The 21206-nt window shown below is 41.0% G+C and overlaps 1 protein-coding gene across 2 annotated transcripts in view; it reads left to right on the top strand.

The window, feature by feature from the left end:
* Positions 1 to 158: 158 nt before the first annotated feature.
* Positions 159 to 21206, top strand: part of AMPH (amphiphysin) — a 211193-nt gene continuing 190145 nt past the window's right edge. Inside the window, exon 1 of one of the 2 annotated variants that reach the window (XM_070466607.1) lies at positions 159 to 520. In XM_070466607.1, coding sequence (XP_070322708.1) covers positions 452 to 520 — 69 coding nt within the window. In that variant the 5' untranslated portion in view covers positions 159 to 451. The remainder of the gene's footprint in view (positions 521 to 21206) is intronic. The other variant, XM_020892153.2, reaches the window with a different exon arrangement.

Below are 21206 nucleotides of genomic sequence, written 5' to 3'. Positions count from 1 at the left end.
CAGTTCCACATTCCCGGGCTTCTCCTATCTCCAACCCTTTTCTTCTTCTTCTTTTTTTTTTTTTTTTGCTGGAGAGAACTGGGGCCCCCCCTCATCCTCCCCTACCACGAACTCCTCCTTAAAAGAACCCTGGAGCTGCTGAGGGCCCTGGGGTCGCTGCTAGCTTCCTTCCCTTTCTGCACCAGACCTCCTCTCCATCACTGTGGTCACTCTCTGGGCTTTCTGACTCTCCTTCGCTCGCCACCCCGCCCCGGGTCACAGCAGGGCCGGCGCGTCCCGCCTCCGCTCTGTCGCTTTAAGCGGGTCCCCGCCGGCGCGCCCCTCCCTCACCCCTCCCGGCGCTCGGCGGCTCCCCGCCGCCTCTCCCGCTCCTCCTGCTCCTCCTCCTCCTCGGCTCCCGCTCCTCCTCGCCGCCCGCTCCGCTCCTCGCAGCCTCCGCGCACCCGCAGCCATGGCCGACATCAAGACGGGCATCTTCGCCAAGAACGTCCAGAAGCGACTCAACCGCGCGCAAGAGAAGGTCAGAAGCGCGCGGCGGGCCGGGTGGCGGGGACGCGGGCAGGCTGGGCCGAGCTGGCCGGGGGAGCGCAGGAGGCCGGGCCGGGGCCGGGGTCGCGGGGACGCCCTGCCCTCCGCCGCAGCCACTGCAGCAAGGCGGCACCCGGCAGTCGGGGGCGCGCAGACCCGGTGCCCGGAGGCGCGAGGTGGGCCTGGGTCTCCCGGCTCCCTCTCCCCCTGCGCGGCTGCGGGCGCCGGGCACGAGCTGTGGCAGGTGCGGCGGGTCGCCCGCGGCTCCCGGAGCGGAGCGCATCTCCCTCCCGGCGCCAGCTCTCCGCGCTCCCGCAGGCGGCTCGCGGGTCCCGGCGGGAGCTTGCGGCGCTCTAGTTCCTCCGGCGGGATTCCTGGCTACTTGGGTGCAGCAGGCACGAGCGATTTCTCACAGAAGCTACACCTCTCAAATCTGGATCAAGAGGGCTGACCGCTCCAACCCAACGGCTTTAATACAGTGCAGTAAAGTGAATCCTGAAGTTCAAAACCGAGATCTAGATGCACAACTTCTTTCTCTTTCTTTGCTTTTTATTTCTTTCTCTGAGGGGTCTCTGTTATATGTCTATCCCTTTTGACGCCAGTGCCCTTCTCTGGAAGGTCAACGATAAATATGACTTGAACCTAACGATTCTCTGCACATAGGAGGGGAGGGCGTTTTACTGCATTAAAAAAAAAAAAAAAAGCCCATGTTTCACGAGTTGGGTTCCCTGGTGTTTCACAAGCCCCTCGAGATTGGCCACAGTCAATTATTTTTCTCCCCGAGAGATGGGTACAAATGAATGGCAGGTCCACGTCCAGCCCAGCGCCCAACAGTTGGGGAGGTGCTGTACCATGCACTGGGCTTGCCTGGCTTTCCTTGCCTACTGCTTGTCATCAAGACCTTGCCAGCACTGAGGTCTTCATTTGTGCCCCTTGCAGAGGACATTCATATTGTATGTTAACCCTTGTGCTTGAAAATTGACACCAGCTAATAAGCCCCGTGGTTTGTGTCCGTTCAACTGTGTTCTCTTTCACGTGGAAGTATTTTCTGTCCCTGGGATTCTGGGTGTTTAGCGGTTTCCTGTTTTGCTGGAAGTCAGATATGCCGCGTTGCTCACTGTGGCAGTGAATTTCTCTCTGCAGACCCTGACTTAGACTGCCCTCCAGTTCCCACTGACCGCCAGGAGCTGAGCTGCAGGGGGGCACTGATCTCTTTGCCTCTCTGTGTTCCCAGAGGCTTGGTCGCTGCCTCTAGTCCCTCCCTTCACACATCCACGCTCTCAATGCAGTAAGAGGATTGTATTTCTTTTAATATCTACCCAAGCTCATCCTGAACCAACAGTGATCCTCCTGCCACTCCTTTAGCTGCTGAATTAGCAAGGCTTCCTGCCTGCTTCCAGTCCCTGGCTACTTGTCCAGAACGTAGCCAGGATCTGCTGGGAGCCTGGTTAGGTTTTGTCATCATTTTTCCATACTTCATTTTATCCACTGGTAGATATTCCACCCCACCCTCTCCCTCCTTCCAAGTAATTACTTGAATTTTGGGTCTGAAGCGTTTCATTGAATCCACTTTCCATCTGTGAAGGAATTTAGTGATACAGTCTGCCTTTTGACATATTAAAGTATTTGTTAATCTAGGTCACCAGCTGTTAATATGCCAGAAATAACTGAAAAGAAAATGTAATCTGACTTAGACAGCATGCAAGCCCTTATGAATTGTTGAAAACTCACTGTTGCATTACTAAGGTCAAGTGTGTGTTATGATTGCAGTTGTGGCTGGTGGTTGATCACAGTGGTCTAGGGAAGCTTTGAGCAGGGCTTCATGTGTCCTGGTTTCTCCCCTGGGGAAAGCTGCTAATGAAAAGTGCCTGTTGTACCTAGTTTAGAAGATTAAGACACCAAGAGGCTGAGAGAGTGGGTTCTGGCCCTGGGTAAGTTCTACCCCCTTACTGATCCTGTTCAGCGTATGGGAAGAGGGCGTGTGGAGATCCAGGTAAGGCAGTCCAGCCAAGCCCAAACAGTAGCCCCTGGACAATGAAAACCGAAGTGTGCTGCTTTTGATGGGTTCATTAGACATCTCCTCCAGTGATGCCTTCTTTTTGCATCTTCAGCCTCCCGTTCTTCTCCAGATGCTCTCTTGTAGTTACTATGTGCCACGTATGTTCTTGAGACCCTTTGTTCCTGGTTTTTACCACAGTTTTTTTCAAAAGAGAGTCCACTCTCTTACTTTCTCATCATTTTTGATCCACCTAACAGCTTGCATGCATTTTCCCTCGAAATGCATGACAAACTACTCTTTCAGATAACTTATGGCTTTCTATGAATTTAATATAGATTTTTGAATTGAAAGCCTGTAAAGTTTCTTTGGAGAAAAAAAAAAGTGAAATACACATATAAGGGAAAAAAAAACCACCAACAAATTAGAACACTCATAAATTCTGCCACCTGGAGATTCACAATCATTTGATGTGTCCCAGTAGATTTCTTCCTCTTGTATATGTATGTATTTATACAACTAAAACAGACCCATCCTATATGATTTTGTAACCTGTTTATTTCATTTAACAATTATGAACATTCTTCAATGGATGTACATATTTTCCATCATGATTTTAAGTGACTGAACAGTATTGGAATGTATGTATTTTAGTGAATCCCCTATTTTTGGACATTCAGTTTCCATTGTTTCTGAATATAAATGCAAATCAGTGAGAAAACTTATAGGGGAAATGTTGCTACACATTCAAGTATCTTCTTAAATAAATTCCTAGAAGAATTATTCTGTCAAAGGTATGCTTATTTTTATCATAGTTGGATTGCCTTTCAGAAAGGTTGAATCAATTTACATTCTCACCAGCAATCTGTGAGACTTTGCCAATAGCAGATAATAAAATTTAAAACATTCTTCAGATACATAATTGGAAAAAACTCTTGCTGTTCTTTTTCTTGCTTTTATTTTTTAAAAGTCTTAACTTTTTTTGCATTAGTTTTTTTAATCTGTGAATTTTGTTTGTATAGTTTTGCCCATTTTGTATAGCATCTCCATCTTGTTATTTGTAAGGGCAAAAACTTTATCAATTCTAAAGGTTACAAATATTATTTCTTCCTTTTCTATTTACTTTTTAACTTTTGAGCATTTTTTTCCTGCTATGGAGCATATTTGTGTGTGTATTATGCTTATTTATTTCTTTATTTTGTATTTGCTTAAATCTATCAATTGATTTTGTGTGGTTTCCTCTTTTGGATGTTGAATTACTTGGGATTCTGCCACTTGTGAATGTCAGAAGACTCAGTTCAAACTGGCTTAAGGGGAAAAAAAAGAGGATTTAATTACTAAAAATAAAAACATGGTTCTTGCACATATAAATTTAAATGAGTACAAATACAATATGTACTTTTATTAAGCTATGAACATATATACTTATATATGTGTATTTTAAAATATATGTACATATTTCTGTTATATATGTTAACTCATTTGATTCTGTGCAGTTAGGTACTATTATTTTCCCTGTTTTATAGATGAGGAAGAGATTAAGTTACATGCCCAAGGTCACACAGTATGCAGTAAAGCCAAAGTTTGGACCCAAGCAGTCCAATGCTTCTTGATTGCATGGTGCTGCCTCTTATAATTAGGAAAGGGGCATGGGTGGACACCGATCAAGCCTGCATGGAGACAGGGATTCAGCCACAGACCTCAGGGCTCAGGTGTTTTCTCCCTGCCTCTCATCTCTGCAGTCATCTTGTCAGCCCCATTCTTGGGCAGGTTCTTTTCTTTTGGTGGCAGGATGGCGCTCAGCAGCTCTAGGCAAGAACATGTCACTATTTACAGATAACTCAGGATAACCCTCACCAGCCAAAACTGGGGCTTGTTCCTCACCCTGGAAGAAGGAAATCTCTGGCCAAGGGCCAGGGCCATGGGTTGGATTGGGCCTGAATCACAGGCTTCTATGGAGGCTGGGATGAAGAAATGTCCCCTAGACCATATGCAGGGCTCGTGGAGGAGGGAGAATCAGAGGACAGGAAAGAATGGGTGTTGGGCTGGCAAAATAAAAGGTGTCCACTGAGGTGTAATTAAAAAGCCTTTCTATCCTGTGTTTGTATAAATAATCACATAGTTAATAATTTATAATTTAATATTCATTTAAAATTTCCTATCAAGTTAATATATCCATAGTTTAAAAAATAAAATATTAGTGAAAAGTTTATTATGAAAAATAGCAGTCCCCTGTCTCTTTTCTCCTCAGCCACCAATCTTGTTTCCCCAGAGGCAGCTATTATTAATCACAGTGCCCTTCAAATTATACTTAAAACTACTTCTGAATCTATCCTTCCATATTTGGTGAAATAGGTAAAAATTTAACACGCATACATTCTTCCCTCTACTTCCATATCCCCTAATAATGTAGCAAAAATAGTTGATTGCTGAGGATTATATTTTTAAAATAGTAAAGTATGGAAAACAATAGATATATGTACATGTATAACTGATTCACTTTAGCATACAGCTGAAACTAACACAATGTTGTTAATCAACAATACTCCAATGTAAAATAAAAAATTTTTAAAAAGCCTAGTTGATAAGATAAAAAGAAAGTGCAGTGTTTGTTGACTATAACACACACATCTTAACTATTCAGCCTTGGTGGATTTTTGTGTATTTGGATCTCTGTATACCTATCACACAGAACATTTCTATCATACCAGATAACTCTCAACCTTCATGCCTCACCTGTTGCTTTTTATGTTCATACATTTTAAATTCCTTTACCATCATTTTCCTGATGAACACCTTATATTGTACATATTGGTTATTTTGATATCTTCTTTTGCAAAGTGTCTGTTCAAGTCTGTTTTATTTGGGTTGCTTGTGAAAAGAAGAGAAGCGAAAAGCAAAGGAGAAAAGGAAAGATATACTCATCTGAATGCAGAGTTCCAAAGAATAGCAAGGAGAGATAAGAACGCCTTCCTTAGCGATCAGTGCAAAGAAAGAGAGGAAAACAATAGAAGGGGAAAACTAGAGATCTCTTCAAGAAAATTAGAGATACCAAGGGAACATTTCATGCAAAGATGGGCTCAATAAAGGACAGAAATGATAGGGACAGAGCAGAAGATATTTGGAAGAGGTGGCAAGAATACACAGAAGAACTGAACAAAAAAGATCTTCACGACCCAGATAATCACGATGGTGTGATCACTCACTTAGAGCCAGACATCCTGGCCTGTGAAGTCAGTGGGCCTTAGAAAGCAATACTACAGATAAAGCTAGTGGAGGTGAGGGAATTCCAGTTGAGCTATTATTTCAAATCCTGAAAGATGATGCTGTGAAAGTGCTGCACTCAATATGCCAGCAAATTTGGAAAACTCAGCAGTGGCCACAGGACTGGAAAGGTGAGTTTTCATTCCAATCCCAAAGAAAAGCAATGCCAAACAATGCTCAGACTACTGCACAATTGCATTCATCTCACACACTAGTAAAGTAATGCTCAAAATTCTCCAAGCCAGGCTTCAGTATTACGTGAACTGTGAACTTCCAGGTGTTCAAGCTGGTTTTAGAAAAGGCAGAGGAACCAGAGATCAAATTGCCAACATCTGCTGGATCATCGAAAAAGCAAGAGAGTTCCAGAAAAACATCTATTTCTGCTTTATTGACTATGCCAAAGCCTTTGACTGTGTGGATCACAATAAACTGTGGAAAATTCTGAAAGAGATGGGAATACCAGACCACCTGACCTGACTCTTAAGAAATCTGTGTGCAGGTCAGGAAGCAACAGTTAGAATTAGACATGGAACAACAGATTGGTTCCAAATAGGAAAAGGAATATGTTAAGGCTGTATATTGTCACCCTGCTTATTTAACTTATATGCAGAGTACATCATGAGAAACACTGGGCTGGAAGAAGCACAAGCTGGAATCAAGATTGCCGGGAGAAATATCAATAACCTCAGGTATGCAGATGACACCACCTTATGGCAGAAAGTGAAGAACTAAAGAGCTTCTTGATGAAAGTGAAAGAGGAGAGTGAAAAAGTTGGCTTAAAGCTCAACATTGAGAAAAATAAGATCATGGCATCTGGTCCTATCACTTCATGGCAAATAGAAGGGGAAACAGTGGAAACAGTGAGAGACTTTATTTTGTTGGGCTCCAAAATCACTGCAGATGGTGACTGCAGCCATGAAATTAAAAGACACTTACTCCTTGGAAGGAAAGTTATGACCAACCTAGATAGCATATTAAAAAGCAGAGACATTACTTCGTCAACAAAGGTCTGTCTGGTCAAGGCTATGGTTTTTCCAGTAGTCATGTGTAGATGTGAGAGTTGGACTATAAAGAAAGCTGAGTGCCGAAGAATTGATGCTTTTGAACTGTGGTGTTGGAGAAGACTCTTGAGAGTCCCTTGGACTGCAAGGAGATCCACCCAATCCATCCTAAAGGAGATCAGTCCTGGGTGTTCATTGGAAGGACTGATGCTGAAGCTGAAATTCCAATACTTTGGCCACCTGATGTGAAGAGCTGACTCATTTGAAGAGACCCTGATGCTGGGAAAGATTGAAGGTGTGAGGAGAAGGGGATGACAGAGGATGAGGTGGTTGGATGGCATCACTGACTCAATGGACATGAGTTTGGGTAAACTCAGGGAGTTGATGATGGACGGGGAGACCTGGAGTGCAGTGGTTCATGGAGTTGCAGAGTTGGACACGACTGAGCGACTGGACTGAACTGAACTGTTGTTTCCTTATTGACTTATAGAAGTTCTTTATATATTTTGTATATGAGTCCTTTGTTATATAGACATTCTGTGAATGTGTTCTCCCAGAAAGTGGCTTGTCTTTTTACTTTCTTAATGGTGCCCTTTGATGAAATGAAATTTAAAATTTTTATGAAGCCTGATCAGAAGATTAGGTTTTTTCATACAGTTTTTTGTTTTCCTAGAGTTAATCATAGCCTTATTTCTGTTTGGTTCTTTTTCTATGGGCTATATAGAATTGTTCGTTCTTGCTTCATCAGATCTGTTAAATGCCTACCAATATCGTATCAAAGGTCCGTATAGTCAAAGGTAGGGTTTTCCAGTAATAACGTATGGATGTGAGAGTTGGACCATAAAGAAGCCTGAGTGCTGAAAAATTGATGCTTTTGAACTGTGATGTTGGAGAAGACTCTTGTTAGTCCCTTGGACAGCGAGGAGATCAAACCAGTCAATCCTAAAGAAAGTCAACTTGAATATTCATTGGAAGGACTGATGCTGAAACTGAAATTCCAATACTTTGACCACCTGATGGAAAGAGCTGACTCATTTGAAAAGACCCTGATGCTGGGAAAGATTGAGGGTGGGAGGAGAAGGGGACAACAGAGGACAAGATGGCTGGATGGCATTACCAACTCAATGAACATGAGTTTGAGCAAGCTCTGGGAGGTGGTGAACGACAGGGAAGCCTGGCGTGCTACAGTCCATTGGGTTGCAAAGAGTCAGACGTGACTAAGCGACTGAACAACAATTATAATCAAGGGTTCAATAAAATCAGATAATGCAATTATATTCTCCTACTGAAGGACCCCTCCTCCCCAAACTCCCTCTGTTTGTAGTCTCTGCCCTTTTACTATAAGCTGGGATGTTTTTTTTTTTTCCTAAGCGTGCTACACAGCTGTCATCCTGAGTCTTTCCTTGCCAGTGTTGGGGTTGAGGAAGGGACTTGAAGGCTCATCTAGTCTTTAATCCCAGGCTTTCAAGCTGTTCCCCACTGTCAGTGCTGTGTTTTGTCCTTTTTGCAGTACTTGGTGGATCCAGGTTCTAAGTTGGAGTGTGTTTGTGACTAGTGAGAATTGGCTGCTTTTTCATGGGTTGCCTAAACAGGCACTTCTAGAAAGTAGTTGTCTCTATTCTGCTGAGTTGTTTCCATTCTTCTGTCTACTTTTTACTTCTGTAAAATGTATTGAGCTCTCTCATCCACTAGTAATGCCTCTCCTCTTTTTATCCATGTATGTTCATACCTTTTTTTATTCCTTTGTTGTCATTTTTCTTGCAAGGGTCTTGGGAGGAAACAGATATAAATAGTACAGTCAGTCTGTCTGTTTATTCAGAGGCCTTTTTAACTTAAGTATTTAATCCCTCTGGGATTTTTTTTGTCTATCTTTATTCATTTGTGAAATCCAGTGACTTTTATTTGGCCTTAACCCTCCTTGACCTCTATGCAATATTTAAGTCGGTAGTGCAGTTCAAACATTTTTTAAGATTAAAACTGGGGCTTCCCAGATGGCACTAGTGGTAAAGAACCCGCCTGCTAATTCAGGAGACATGAGATGTGGGTTCAGTCCCTGGGTTGGGAAGATCCCCTGGAGGAGAAAATGGCAACTCACTCCAGCATTTTTGCTTGGAGAATCCCCATGGACAGAGGAGCCTGGCCGGCAACAGTTCATAGGGTTGAAAAGACTCTGAGCTGGCTGAAGCAACTGAGCATGCATTCAAACATTTTTTTTAATGTGACTCTATTGAGGAGGGAAGCTTTTGGTATGTTTTAATACTAGCCTCTTTCGGTATTAGATTTTAGTATTAATAAGAGTGAAAGTGAAATTAAAGTGAAAGTCGCTCCGACATGTCTGACTCTTTGCCACCCCATGGAATTCTCTGCGACCCCATTGAATTCCATACTGTCCATGGAATTCTCCGGGCCAGAATACTAGAGTGACTAGCCTTTCCCTTCTCCAGGGGATCTTCCCAACCCAGGGATCGAACCCAGGTCTCTTGCATTGCAGGCTGGTTCTTTACCAGCTGAGCTACAAGGGAAGCCCAAGAATACTGGAGTGGGTAGCCTATCCCTTCTCCAGCGGATCTTCCTGACCCAGGAATGGAACTGGGGTTGCATGCATTGCTGGTGACCAACTGAGCTATCAGGGAAGCCCAATAAGAGAGTTGCTGCTGCTGCCAAGTTGCTTCAGTTGTGTCCGACCCTGTGCAACCCCATAGACGACAGCTCACCAGGCTCCGCCATCCCTGGGATTCTCCAGGCAAGAACACTGGAGTGGGTTGCCATTTCCATTTCCAAAGCATGAAAGTGAAAAGTGAATGTGAAGTCACTCAGTTGTGTCCAACTCTTCGCGACCCCATGGACTGCAGCCTACCAGACTTCTCCGTCTATGGGATTTTCCAGGCAAGAGCATTGGAGTGGGTCGCCATTGCCTTCTCCAATAAGAGAGCTACATTATATAAATTCTAAGGACATATACTGCTTAATAGTCTCTGTGTAGTTTATCTGCCGTGAGTGATTGTTATATCATAGTCTTAGGTGCAGTGTTTTTCTTGTATTGCATCTTTCCAAGTAAAGTGTAGATGATTGAGGGGAAGGACTAAATGTATTGTGAATTGTATGTATACAGTGATGATGTATTATTTAACATTGTGTTTTCCTGCTAATTTACTTCCCACCTCTGCAAACACATTGCCTGAAAGCATCCGCCTACATTATTCTTTCTCTGACTTTTGTGGAATTATGATCAAGTTTTCACTATATCACTGCCATTTGAACTGTCATTTTGTGAAGGTAGTATATAAAATGAAATTAACTTTAAGAGTTCTGAAGATGGTTGGAACTCCATAAATATTAAGTTTTTTTGTTGTCCAATGATTCAGTAATGTCTGACTTTTTGCCACCCCATGGACTGCAGCACACCAGGCTCCCTTATTCTTCACTTTGTCCTGAAGTTTGCTCAAATTCATGTCGATTGGGTCGGTGATGCTATCTAACCATCGCATTCTCTGCAGCCCCTTTCTCCTTTTGCCTTCAGTCTTTCCCAGCCTCAGGGTCTTTTCCAATGTGTTGTATCTTCACATCAGGTGGCTAAAGTATTGGAGCTTCAGCATCAGCCCTTCCAGTGAATATTCAGAGTTGCTTTCCTTTACATTGAACTGTGCTAAATTCTTAGTTTTGTAAGTCAAACAGATACTGGTAGAATCCTGTGGTTCAGCCCAATGTTGATTGTGTGATATGGCAAGAAAAACAATGTAGTCTCCTTGCATGCCTAATTATGTGACTTTGTGGGTTTTTAAAAAAAAAAAATTGTCACTTTGCTGATGCCCACCTTTAGGTTTGTTCTCAAAGGGAAACAGATAAATGGATGATCCTATACTGCATGTGCCTGTACTGGTGAGCATGTGCCTGTGTTTATTTTATTTATGCAAATTGAATGGGAGAAGAAATGCCTTGCTCTGATCAGGAGAATTTACCTGGGACCAGGGCCTTGTCTGTGGAAGAGTAGCTTATATGACCATGTTTACATTTGAGGACTCTTTAGAGACTGAGTCTCTGAGGCACTTCCAGGGTTTCCCCTTTGAAGATCCTCTGAAGACTTTGTTGTCCAGTTCTACACTGTACTACGTATGCCTTTGCTTCTACTAAGATAATTTTCTCTGGCTCTATCATGAACTGCCAAAATTAAAAATAATTTTCAGGGCATTCTTGACAGTAAGGTTTCCTTCTTCATTTTTTTTACACATAAGCATGCTTATATGTATCATCCTTCTTTCCCCAGGAATGAATACAATAGGGAGTCAGAACTGTAAGGACTGAGATTTTAACTTTATAAAAAGTTATCATTATCCTTTACAACATAGCATATTGTGTGTGTTTCCATAAATCATACTTTAAAAGTCAGCTTGTCTATGAACCAATACAACTTAAAATATCTGAAATACTTGTGTAAGTAATATGGTCCACTTTATTTGGAGTATAAAATTAGGTTCTATTTAAAAAGATACTCAAATGATTTTTAAAAAATACATAAGTTAAATATTCCAGTGTATCATGAGGATACACTTACTCCTCCCTGGGGTTCCAGTCTTATGCTAAGTTCAGAAATCCTATGGGGAGTTTCCCTTCCCTAAAGAAGTCTGATTTTCACTATGGCTGGATGCTAAGGGAGTCCAGCTTTCAGATGTCGTCCTGTCCCCCCGGGGTGAGCCCATTAGGAGCCCAGTGGCATCCCCCCTCACTGCCCCGATGGTTCCCACAGAGAGGGCAGGGCCAGGAAGCCTTTTTCTCCAGGGTTATACTCAACCATGACCACTCCGTGTCATAGCAGCCCTAAGCTCCCAGTGTGTGAGCTGTTTATCAGTGGGTTTATCATTTCCAAATATACTTGCATTATACACACAGATTCTCACTCCAAGATTTCCCATCATGCCACGGTTCCTAAGTTAGGAAACTTGGTATCAGCAAACACTGATCATCCAATTCATTCATGTCAGTCCACATTCTTCTGTTTTTAATAACATGCTCATAGGGACATACCAAATTGATTTTAAGCCTGCAGTTTGAGAATACTACCCTAGCGGGGCCTCAGCATCCTTTCCTATAAACTGATTTTCTTTTGGGTCACTGGTCCATTCAAAGATGTGTGTGTGTGTGAGAGAGAGAGAAAGAGATTGTTTCAAAAAATACTGTGAAGTATTTTGTGAGCAAATGAGTTGAGAAGGCAAAGAGTATTTTTAAAATGATATGTTCTGACTTTTTAAGTCTGGAAATTTCCACTTGACTCTTCAAATATATATATATATATATATATATATATATATATATAAATGCATTTTTATAGCCCTTTAAATTAGGGGACTTCTGAGTAGACCACCTGAGGAAATACGTAAGCTTGTGGGCTTCAGTGACGGGATAACAGATAAAGAGATTTCTTGTGTTATAGATAGAATTTTCCAGATAAATGGCTAATGCTTACATAATGGAACTGCCATCATGACAGAGTGTGAGGAGTTCACCTATGAAAGTATAGATAGTAAGCCTCTACACACAGCATTGTGTAAAATTAACACAAAACTAATCATGATTTCCTAGGAACACATCCACAGGTCAACTTTTCATACAGTAATGCTGAAACTTCATTCTTGTTGATTCAAAATCTAAATTTAAGTGTAGCACATTATATTTCCTGAATATGTATTGAGTGAATCTTTAGAGGAATAATGTGGGATAAAGCCATGAATAAGATCTTAGTCTTAAAATATTTGCTATGCATGGTATATTAATTTTGATTACCCTGAAATTATTTAGAACAGAGGTATAAAAATCAGAAAGCCACAATTTTGGTCATTTTCATCTTATTCTCATATAGTTATTTATTTGAAAGTTTAGTTCAGAAGTGGGAAGAACCTGAAAAAATGTATATACATGTATGTATATGGGACATTCCAGGTGGCGCTAGTGGTAAGGAACCCACCTGCCAATGCAGGAGACATAAGATGTGCAGATTCCATCCCTGGGTAGGGGAGATCTGCTGGAGGAGGGCATGACAACCCACTCCAGTATTCTTGCCTGGAGAATCCCATGGACAAAGGAGCCTGGCAGGCTACAGTCCATAGGATACCAAAGAATTGGACATGACTGAAGTGACTTAACATGCACACATATATATATGTGTGTGTGTGTGTACGTATACATTTTTTTCTATTTTAAAGTGCCTATAATGACTTAATAAAATACACATGGATCTGTGAATAAATGTACTCTTGTTAAGGCACCTAACACTTGTTGAGTAAAAGCATGCTAGATGTACATATTCTAATAGTTATATATTCTATTGTAAAGTCAACCTGGTAAAATTTGGTTCTTCATTTAGAGTCATTTATTAAGAATCTAATGCCTGAACGGCACTTGCTAATAATATAGCATTATAATATAGCATTCAACAAAGACATCTTGGTTGATCGTAGACCAGCAGGAGCTGGTAGAGAGATAAACCTTTGAACTTAAAAGCAACTACATAGTAAGTAATGAAAAATCATAATTAAAAATTCTATGAAAAGAAAAAGAAATTAAAAAACATGCAACTAGGGATTTCACCTGGAGTGAGGGGATTGGACACACCTACCTGAAGAAGGTAGGCATTAAGCTAAGATCCTAAGGATGAGTTGCAGCTATTTAGACAAGGGGAGTAAGATAATGGTGTGGGAATTTATAGTAGTCAGTGAACATTCCAGACACTAGACTCTTTGCCCTTATTCACAATAGATGAGATAAAAATAAGAGCTATAGAAAATAGCTGTCAGAATTGACTGTTAGCATTGGCCTTGTCAGTGATATCTTCTACCATTTGCATATTTATCAAAGTGGAGAAGTGGATCCTAATTGGGATAGTCTTTTTGTAGTTGCAGTCTCTCTTCTGTGTGATCAAATTTTTACTCTCACGTGTTAATGGGTCTTTCTGGGACAAAGTTACCCATTGTTAGAGAGGCAGGATGCTGGTTTCAGACATGAATTATCCATCATACAAAGATGGATGATGCAGTAGACACAGTGCAATCTGTTTTTATGGATATGTAACTAAAGAGCCTTTTGATGGTTAAAGAGGAGAGTCAAAAAGCTGGCTTAAAGCTCAACATTCAAAAAACAAAGATCATGGCATCTGGTCCCATCATTTCATGGCAAATAGAAGAAGAAGAGTGGAGGCAGTGACAGACTTTATTTTCTTGGCTCCAAAATCACTGCTGACTGTGACTGGAGCTGTGAAATTAAAAGACTCTTGCTCTTTGGAAGGAAAGCTATGACACAGCTGGACAGCATGTTAAAAAACAAAGACATTACTTTGTGTACAAAAGTCTGTATACTCAAAGCTATGGTTTCTAGTAGTCATGTACAGATGTGAGAGTTGGACTGTAAAGAAGGCTGAGTGCTGAAGAATTGATGCTTTTGAATTGTGGTGCTGGAGAAGACTCTTGAGAGTTCCTTGGAGAGCAAGGAGATAAAGCCAGCCAATCCTAAAGGAAATCAACCCTGAAATATTCATTGGAAGGACTGAAGCTGAAACTCCAATACTTTGGCCTCCTGATGTGAAGAGCTGACTCATTAGAAAAGACCCTGATACTGGGAAAGACTGAAGGCAGGAGGAGAAGGGGACAACAGAAGATGAAATGGTTGGATGGCATCATCGACTCAACGGATGTGAGTTGGAGCAAACTCTGGGAGATGGTGAAGGACAGGGAAGCCTGGCATGCTGCAGTCTATGGGGTCTCGAAGAGTCAGATATGACTGAGCAATGAACAACAACAACAAATGCATGTGTGTGTAAATTAACTCCTAACCTGTATGCTAGGAACTATTGTTAATTAGTATATGAAGGACTCTAGTTAGAAATATACTTTAATAGACTTTATTTTATTAGGCTCCCAAATCACTGCAAATTGTGACTGCAACCATGAAATTAAAAGACACTTGCTCCTTGGAAGAAAATGAAAATGAAAGTGAAAATGACATTGCTCAGTCGTGTCAACTCTTTGCGACCCCATGGACTGTAGCCTACCACGCTCCTCCGTCCATGGGATTTTCCAGGCAAGAGTACTGGAGTGGGTTGCCATTTCCTTCTCCAGAGGATCTTCCCGACCCAGGGATTGAACCCGGGTCTCCCTCATTGTAGGCAGACGCTTTACTGTCTACGCTACCAGGGAGTTGCTGATAAAGAGAAGCCTAAACTATGACCAACCTAGACAGCATATTAAAAAGCAGAGACATTACTTTCCCAGCAAAGGTCCGTCTAGTCAAGGCTATGGTTTTTCTAGTAGTCATGTATGGATGTGAGAGTTGGACTATAAAGAAAGCTGAGTGCTGAAGAATTGATGCTTTTGAACTGTGGTTTTGGAGAAGATTCTTGAGAGTCCCTTGGACTGCAAGGAGATCCAACCAGTCCATCCTAAAGGAGATCAGTCCTGGGTGTTCATTGGAAGGACTGATGTTGAAGCTGAAACTCCAATACTTTGGCCACCTGATGCAAAGAACTGACTCATTTGAAAAGACCCTGATGCTGGGAAAGATTGAAGGCAAAAGGAGAGGGGATGACAGAAGATGAGATGGTTAGATAGCACCACTGACTCAACGGATGTGAATTTAAGCAAACTCTGGGAGATAGTGAAGGACAGCTGAGCCTGCCGTGCTGCAGTTCATGGCGTTGCGAAGAGTTGGACATGACGTATCGAAAAACAGCAGGGTCTCTTATCATAGTTCAGTTCAGTCCCTCAGTCATGTCTTTGCAACCCCATGGGCTGCAGCACACCAGGCTTCCCTGTCCATTACCAACTCCTGGAGCTTGCTCAAACTCATGTCCATCGAGTTGGTGATGCCATCCAACCATCTCATCCTCTGTCATCCCCTTCTCCTCCTGCCTTCAATCTTTTGCAGCATCAGGGCCTTTTCCAGTGAGTCAGTTCTTCACATGAGGTGGCCAAAGTTTTTGGAGCTTCAGCTTCAGCATCAGTCCTTCCAAAATCAGGACTGATTTTCTGTCGGATTGACTGGTTTGATCTCCATGCAGTCCAAGGAACTCAGAAGTCATCAGAAATTGAAAATAGAAATTAAAATCCTTATTAAATTCTTAAATACCACACATCTGGAAAGATTAGTTTGTCTTTAAAACAAACTTAAAAAAGGTTTGAATGGGCTTCCCTGATAGCTCAGTTGGTAAAGAATCCTCCTGCAATGCAGAAGACCCTGGTTTGATTCCTGGGTCGGGAAGAACCCCTGGGGAAGGGATAGGCTACCCGCTCTAGTATTTTTGTGCTTCCCTTGTGGCTGAGCTGGTAAAGAATCTGCCTGCAATGTGGGAGACTTGGGTTCACTCCCTGGGTTGGGAAGATCCCCTGGAGAAGGGAAAGACTACCCACTCCAGTATTCTGGCCTGGAGAATTTCATGGACTGTACAATCCATGGGTTCACAAAGAGTCAGACATGACTGAGCGACTTTCACTAAAAGGTTTGAATACACTTGGATTCCCAACTTTTAATGAGATAAAGACAGAAGAGAAGAGAACCCACGTGATTAAGGCTGGAGGCCTTAATTATTTTGTAGGCTCTGACCTGATTATATTGCAAGCTGTGGTCTTGAGTTTAGGAATCTGAGATAATTTGCAGCTTGAGAAGAATCTTAAATTTAGAAGAGAATCTTCAGTAGCAGACAGACTCTTCCCTTATCTAATGATTGCTAACAGTTGAGTAGCATAGATGGCGCGAGCCATGGAAGAATATTCCATTTTGTGGTAGCACAGCCTAGAACAATGTGATATCTTTCACATACTCTAGAATTCCTCAATATTTGAGACATCCATACAAGAAAGCCTGCCTCTTTAACCTATGTGTTTCTACAGCGAAAAATGAACTTCCCACCTGCTCTTTGTTTAGTGGGTTCTTCTCTGAGTTTCCAAGAAAACTATGTCCAGATTTTTCTTCTCACCTTTCTGGGAGATGCATGTAAGCATGGGGATCACTAGTATTAGGAAACATGGTACATGAGAGGGCTCTCCTGGGGACCGATATTGGCCTGTGATTTCTCCTGTCAAGCCTAGAGAGTGAATCTAGAAATCCAGTACCCCCAGGGTAGTGTCTTCTCGATAGTCAGTCATATTTGGGGAAGTGAGCGAGTTAAGAATGCAGATTTCCTGGGCCTATCTTAAAATTTACCAGAATCTCATATTAAGACTCAAGAATATGCATTTTTAATAAGTTCCTCAGTTAATTCAAAGTCTTAATGAATGCAGAGTACACTGCTTTAGAGAAGGGGGCTTGATTGAGATTTTGTGGTGTGTATGAGTCCACTTCAGGGTTATAGTATAGAGAATAAGGCTTGCTGGAACATGAGTTTGAGCAAACTCCGGGAGATAGTGAAGGATAGGGGAGTCTGGTGTGCTGCAGTCCATGGGGTTGCAGTGAGTTGGACATGACTTAGCAACTGAATAACAACAACAAGGCTTTCTACCACCCAGTTACTCTAAATTTATCTTGAATGTCGCAGATAGCGAAAGGTGAAAAACAGTGCCCTATGCAATGCTTAAAAATATCCTTATTCTTAAAATAGCCTACTTAGGTTTCAAAGAAATCAGTCAGTTTTGTAGAGGCCAAATTGGAGATGTTTCATCAAGGGCCAAATGTCTTCTTTATTAGTAGTGTTATATAGCATGGAGGATTGGAGTCTGTGTAATCTGGTTCTGTAAAAGCCATTATAATTTTAGAATAATGCTGGCTAATGCATTGTTCCCAAAAAGTAGAAATGTTTGTGTCAAAAAATTGCTGCATATTTTTGGTAGGTGATAGAAAGAGATGGGAAAATTTGAGAAATGTATTTATAATTACATTTATTTTGTATGTTTTATTATGGAGTGAATAATAATGAGATTGCTTAATATGGCTCATAGGGAGTGTCATCAAAACTCGAGAGGATGGTTTTGGTCTCTAGTTGAAGAAGCCCTATTTGATAGGAACTGGATTATCATATTCTATAGGAACTGGATTATCATATTCTAATTTTTTAAAAAGTATTTTGTTGAGAACTTGTGTCTATGTTCTCTTTTCTAAAATTAATTAATTTATTTTAATTGGAGGCTAATCACTTTACAATATTGTGGTGGTTTTTGCCATACATTGACATGAATCAGCCCCAGGTGTATGTGTCCCCCATCCCGAACCCCAATCCCACCTCTCTCCCCGTCCCATCCCTCTGGGTTGTCCCAGTGTACTGGTTTTGAGTGCCCTGTTTCACGCATCGAACTTGGACTGGTCTTCTATTTCACATATGGTAATATACATGTTTCAATGCTATTCTCTCAAATCATCCCACCCTTGCCTTCTTCCAGAGAGTCCAAAAGTCTGTTCTGTGTGTCTCTTTTCCTGTCTCCTGTATAGGGTTGTCATTACCTTCTTTCTAAATTCCATATATATGCATTAATATACTGTGTTGGTGTTTTTCTTTCTGACTTCACTCTAGTGAAGTAAGTATGTGACGTATTTGAAGTTTCTAGTGAAGTATAATAGGCTCCAGTTTCATGCACCTCATCAGAGCTGATTCAAATGCATCCTTTTCAATAGCTGAGTAACATTCCATTTGTATATGTACCACAGCTTTCTTATCCATTTGTCGGCTGATGGACATCTAGGTTGCTTCCATGTCGTAGCTATTGTAAACAGTGCTGCGATGAACATTGGGGTACACGTGTCTCTTTCATTTCTGGTTTCCTTGGTGTATATGCCCAGCAGTGGGATTGCCGGCTCGTACTTGTGTCTATATTCTTAATGGATGTTGTTTTATAGTTTTCTTTTTTTGTGATGTTTTTGCCTGTTTTTTTTTTTTTTTTTTGTATCTTAATTATAATGGCCTCAAATAATGAATTGAGAAGTGACCCATCTTCTATTTTTTAGGAAGAGTTTGTGAAGTTCAGTTCAGCTCAGTTGTGTCTGACTCTTTGTGACCCTATGGGCTGTGGCTCACCAGGCTTCCCTGTCCATAACCAACCATAACCCAGAGCTTACTCAATACTCAAAATCATGTCCATCGAGTCGGTGATGCCATCCAACCATTTCATCCTCTGTCATCCCCTTCTCCTGCCTTCAATCTTTCCCAGCATTAGGCTCTTTTCAAATGAGCCAGCTCTTTGCATCAAGATGGCCAAAGTGTGGGATTTTCAGCTTAAACATCAGTCATTCCAATGAATATTGAGGACTGATTTCCTTTAGGATAGACTGGTTGAATCTCTTTGCAGTCCAAGGGACTCTCAAGAGTCTCCTCCAACATCACAGTTCAAAAGCATCAATTCTTCGCTGCTCAGCTTTCTTTATAGTCCAACTCTCACATCCATACATGACTGATGGAAAAACCATAGCTTTGACTAGATGGACCTTTGTTGGCAAAGTAATGTCTCTGCTTTTTAATATGCTGTCTAGGTTGGTCATAACTTTTCTTCCAAGGAGCAAGTGTCTTTTAATTTCATGACTGCAGTCACCATCTACAGTGATTTTTGGAGCCCAAGAAAATAAAGTATCTCATTGTTTCCATTGTTTTCCAGCCTGTTTGCCATGAAGTGATGGAACTGGAAGCCATGATCTTAGTTTTCTGAATGTTGAATTTTAAGCCAACTTTTTCACTCTCCTCTTTCACTTTCTTTTTTTAAAAAATTAATTTATTTATTTTAATTGGAGGCTAATTTCATCAAGAGGCTCTTTAGTTCTTCGCTTTCTGCCATAAGGGTGGTGTCATCTGCATATCTGAGGTTATTGTTATTTCTCCTGGCAATCATGATTCCAGCTTATGTTTCCTTCAGCCCAGAATTTCGCATGATGTATTCTGCATATAAATTAAATAAGCAGGGTGACAGTATACAGCCTTGACATGCTCTTTTTCCTATTGGAACCAGTCTATTGTTGCATATCCAGTTCTAACTGTTGCTTCTTGACCTGCATACAGATTTCTCAGGAGGTAGGTCAGGTGGTCTGGTATTCCCATCTCTTTAAGAGTTTTTCACAGTTCGTTGTGATCCACACAGTTTAAGGCTTTGGCATAGTCAATAAAGCAGAAGTAGATGTTTTTCTGGAACTCTCTTGCTTTTTTGATGATCCAGCAGATGTTGGCAATTTGATTCCTGGTTCTTCTTACTTTTCTATATACAGCTTGAACAGTTTGTGAAGAATTGGTGTTAGTTCTTCATTTAATCTTGGTAGAATTTACTGGTGCAGTAATCTAGGCTTGGAGTTTTTATTTGTGGAAAGTTTTCTTTCCACAATATTGCTAATAAAATCTCTTGATTTGTCTAGGTCCATGCAGATTTCCTATATGTTTTTGAGCCATTTTTTGTAGTTTGTGTCTTCTAGAAATTTTCCATTTCATCTCATTTGTTTATTTAATTTGTTGGCATACTGTTGATAGTAGTGTACCTGTTTTATTCCTGGTTTTAATAATTTCAGTCTTCTCTCTTTATTTCTTGTCAATCTAGCTAAAGTCTTTTAACTTTTGTTAAAATCTTTGAAGAACAAGTTTTTGTTTCATTAATTTTCTCTATTGTTTTCCTATCCTTTTTTGACTCTTTATTTCCTGATTTTTATTTTTATTTCCTTTTAGTTGCTTTGTATTTAATTTAGCATGAAAGAGTAGGTTATTGATTTGACATCTTTGTAAATATAGGTTCTTGCAGTTCTAAATTTCTTATTAAGCATTGTGTTTGTTGCATTCCATAAGTGTTAGTATGGTGGGTTTCTATTTCATTTATCTAAAGTGTATTCCATTTTTTCTTTGACAGCTTTTCTTTTATCCATTGAGTATCTATGAGTCTGGTTATTTCCACATACTTGTTAGTTTTCAAAATTTCCTTTGTTACTGATTTCTAATTTGATTTAATTATAGTTGGATAAGATACTTTATGTGATTTCAGTCCTTTAAATTTATTGGGGATTGTTAACAACAAATGGTCACTTGCCATGGGTACTTGTCATCTACTTCTACAAAGATTAAATCATGTGCTGCTCTAGCTGCTGACCTTCAATAGCCCCTGAATGGAGTTTAGGATAGAGATCGGAAATGAGGTACTCTGTGCCCTAGAAAAACTAGCAGAACAAGTTTTCAGATAGTTGAATATCTTCAGGAGCTGATTTTATAAGCCCAATTCTTGTATCTCCTTATATTTATATCTAGAAAATCACTAAATTCCTTCATGGTGACATCCGCTCCTGTGACTAGCAAAAATCTTCTGAAAAAATATGTACTTGATTCTGTGAACTCTCCCTTTGCCAAAATCATGTATGTATATATATTGACCTTCCCCCTATCTCTTTGGGACAGTTTCTCAGAGCTATTTGAAATGCTGTTCCCAGGACATAGTCCTCATTTTGCCTCAGACAAAACTTAACTTGCAGGTCTCACTTTGTGCATT

This window comes from Odocoileus virginianus, chromosome 1 (genome assembly GCF_023699985.2).
Source record: "Odocoileus virginianus isolate 20LAN1187 ecotype Illinois chromosome 1, Ovbor_1.2, whole genome shotgun sequence".
NCBI lineage: Eukaryota > Metazoa > Chordata > Mammalia > Artiodactyla > Cervidae > Odocoileus > Odocoileus virginianus.
This window is presented reverse-complemented; position numbering and strand designations above follow the sequence as displayed.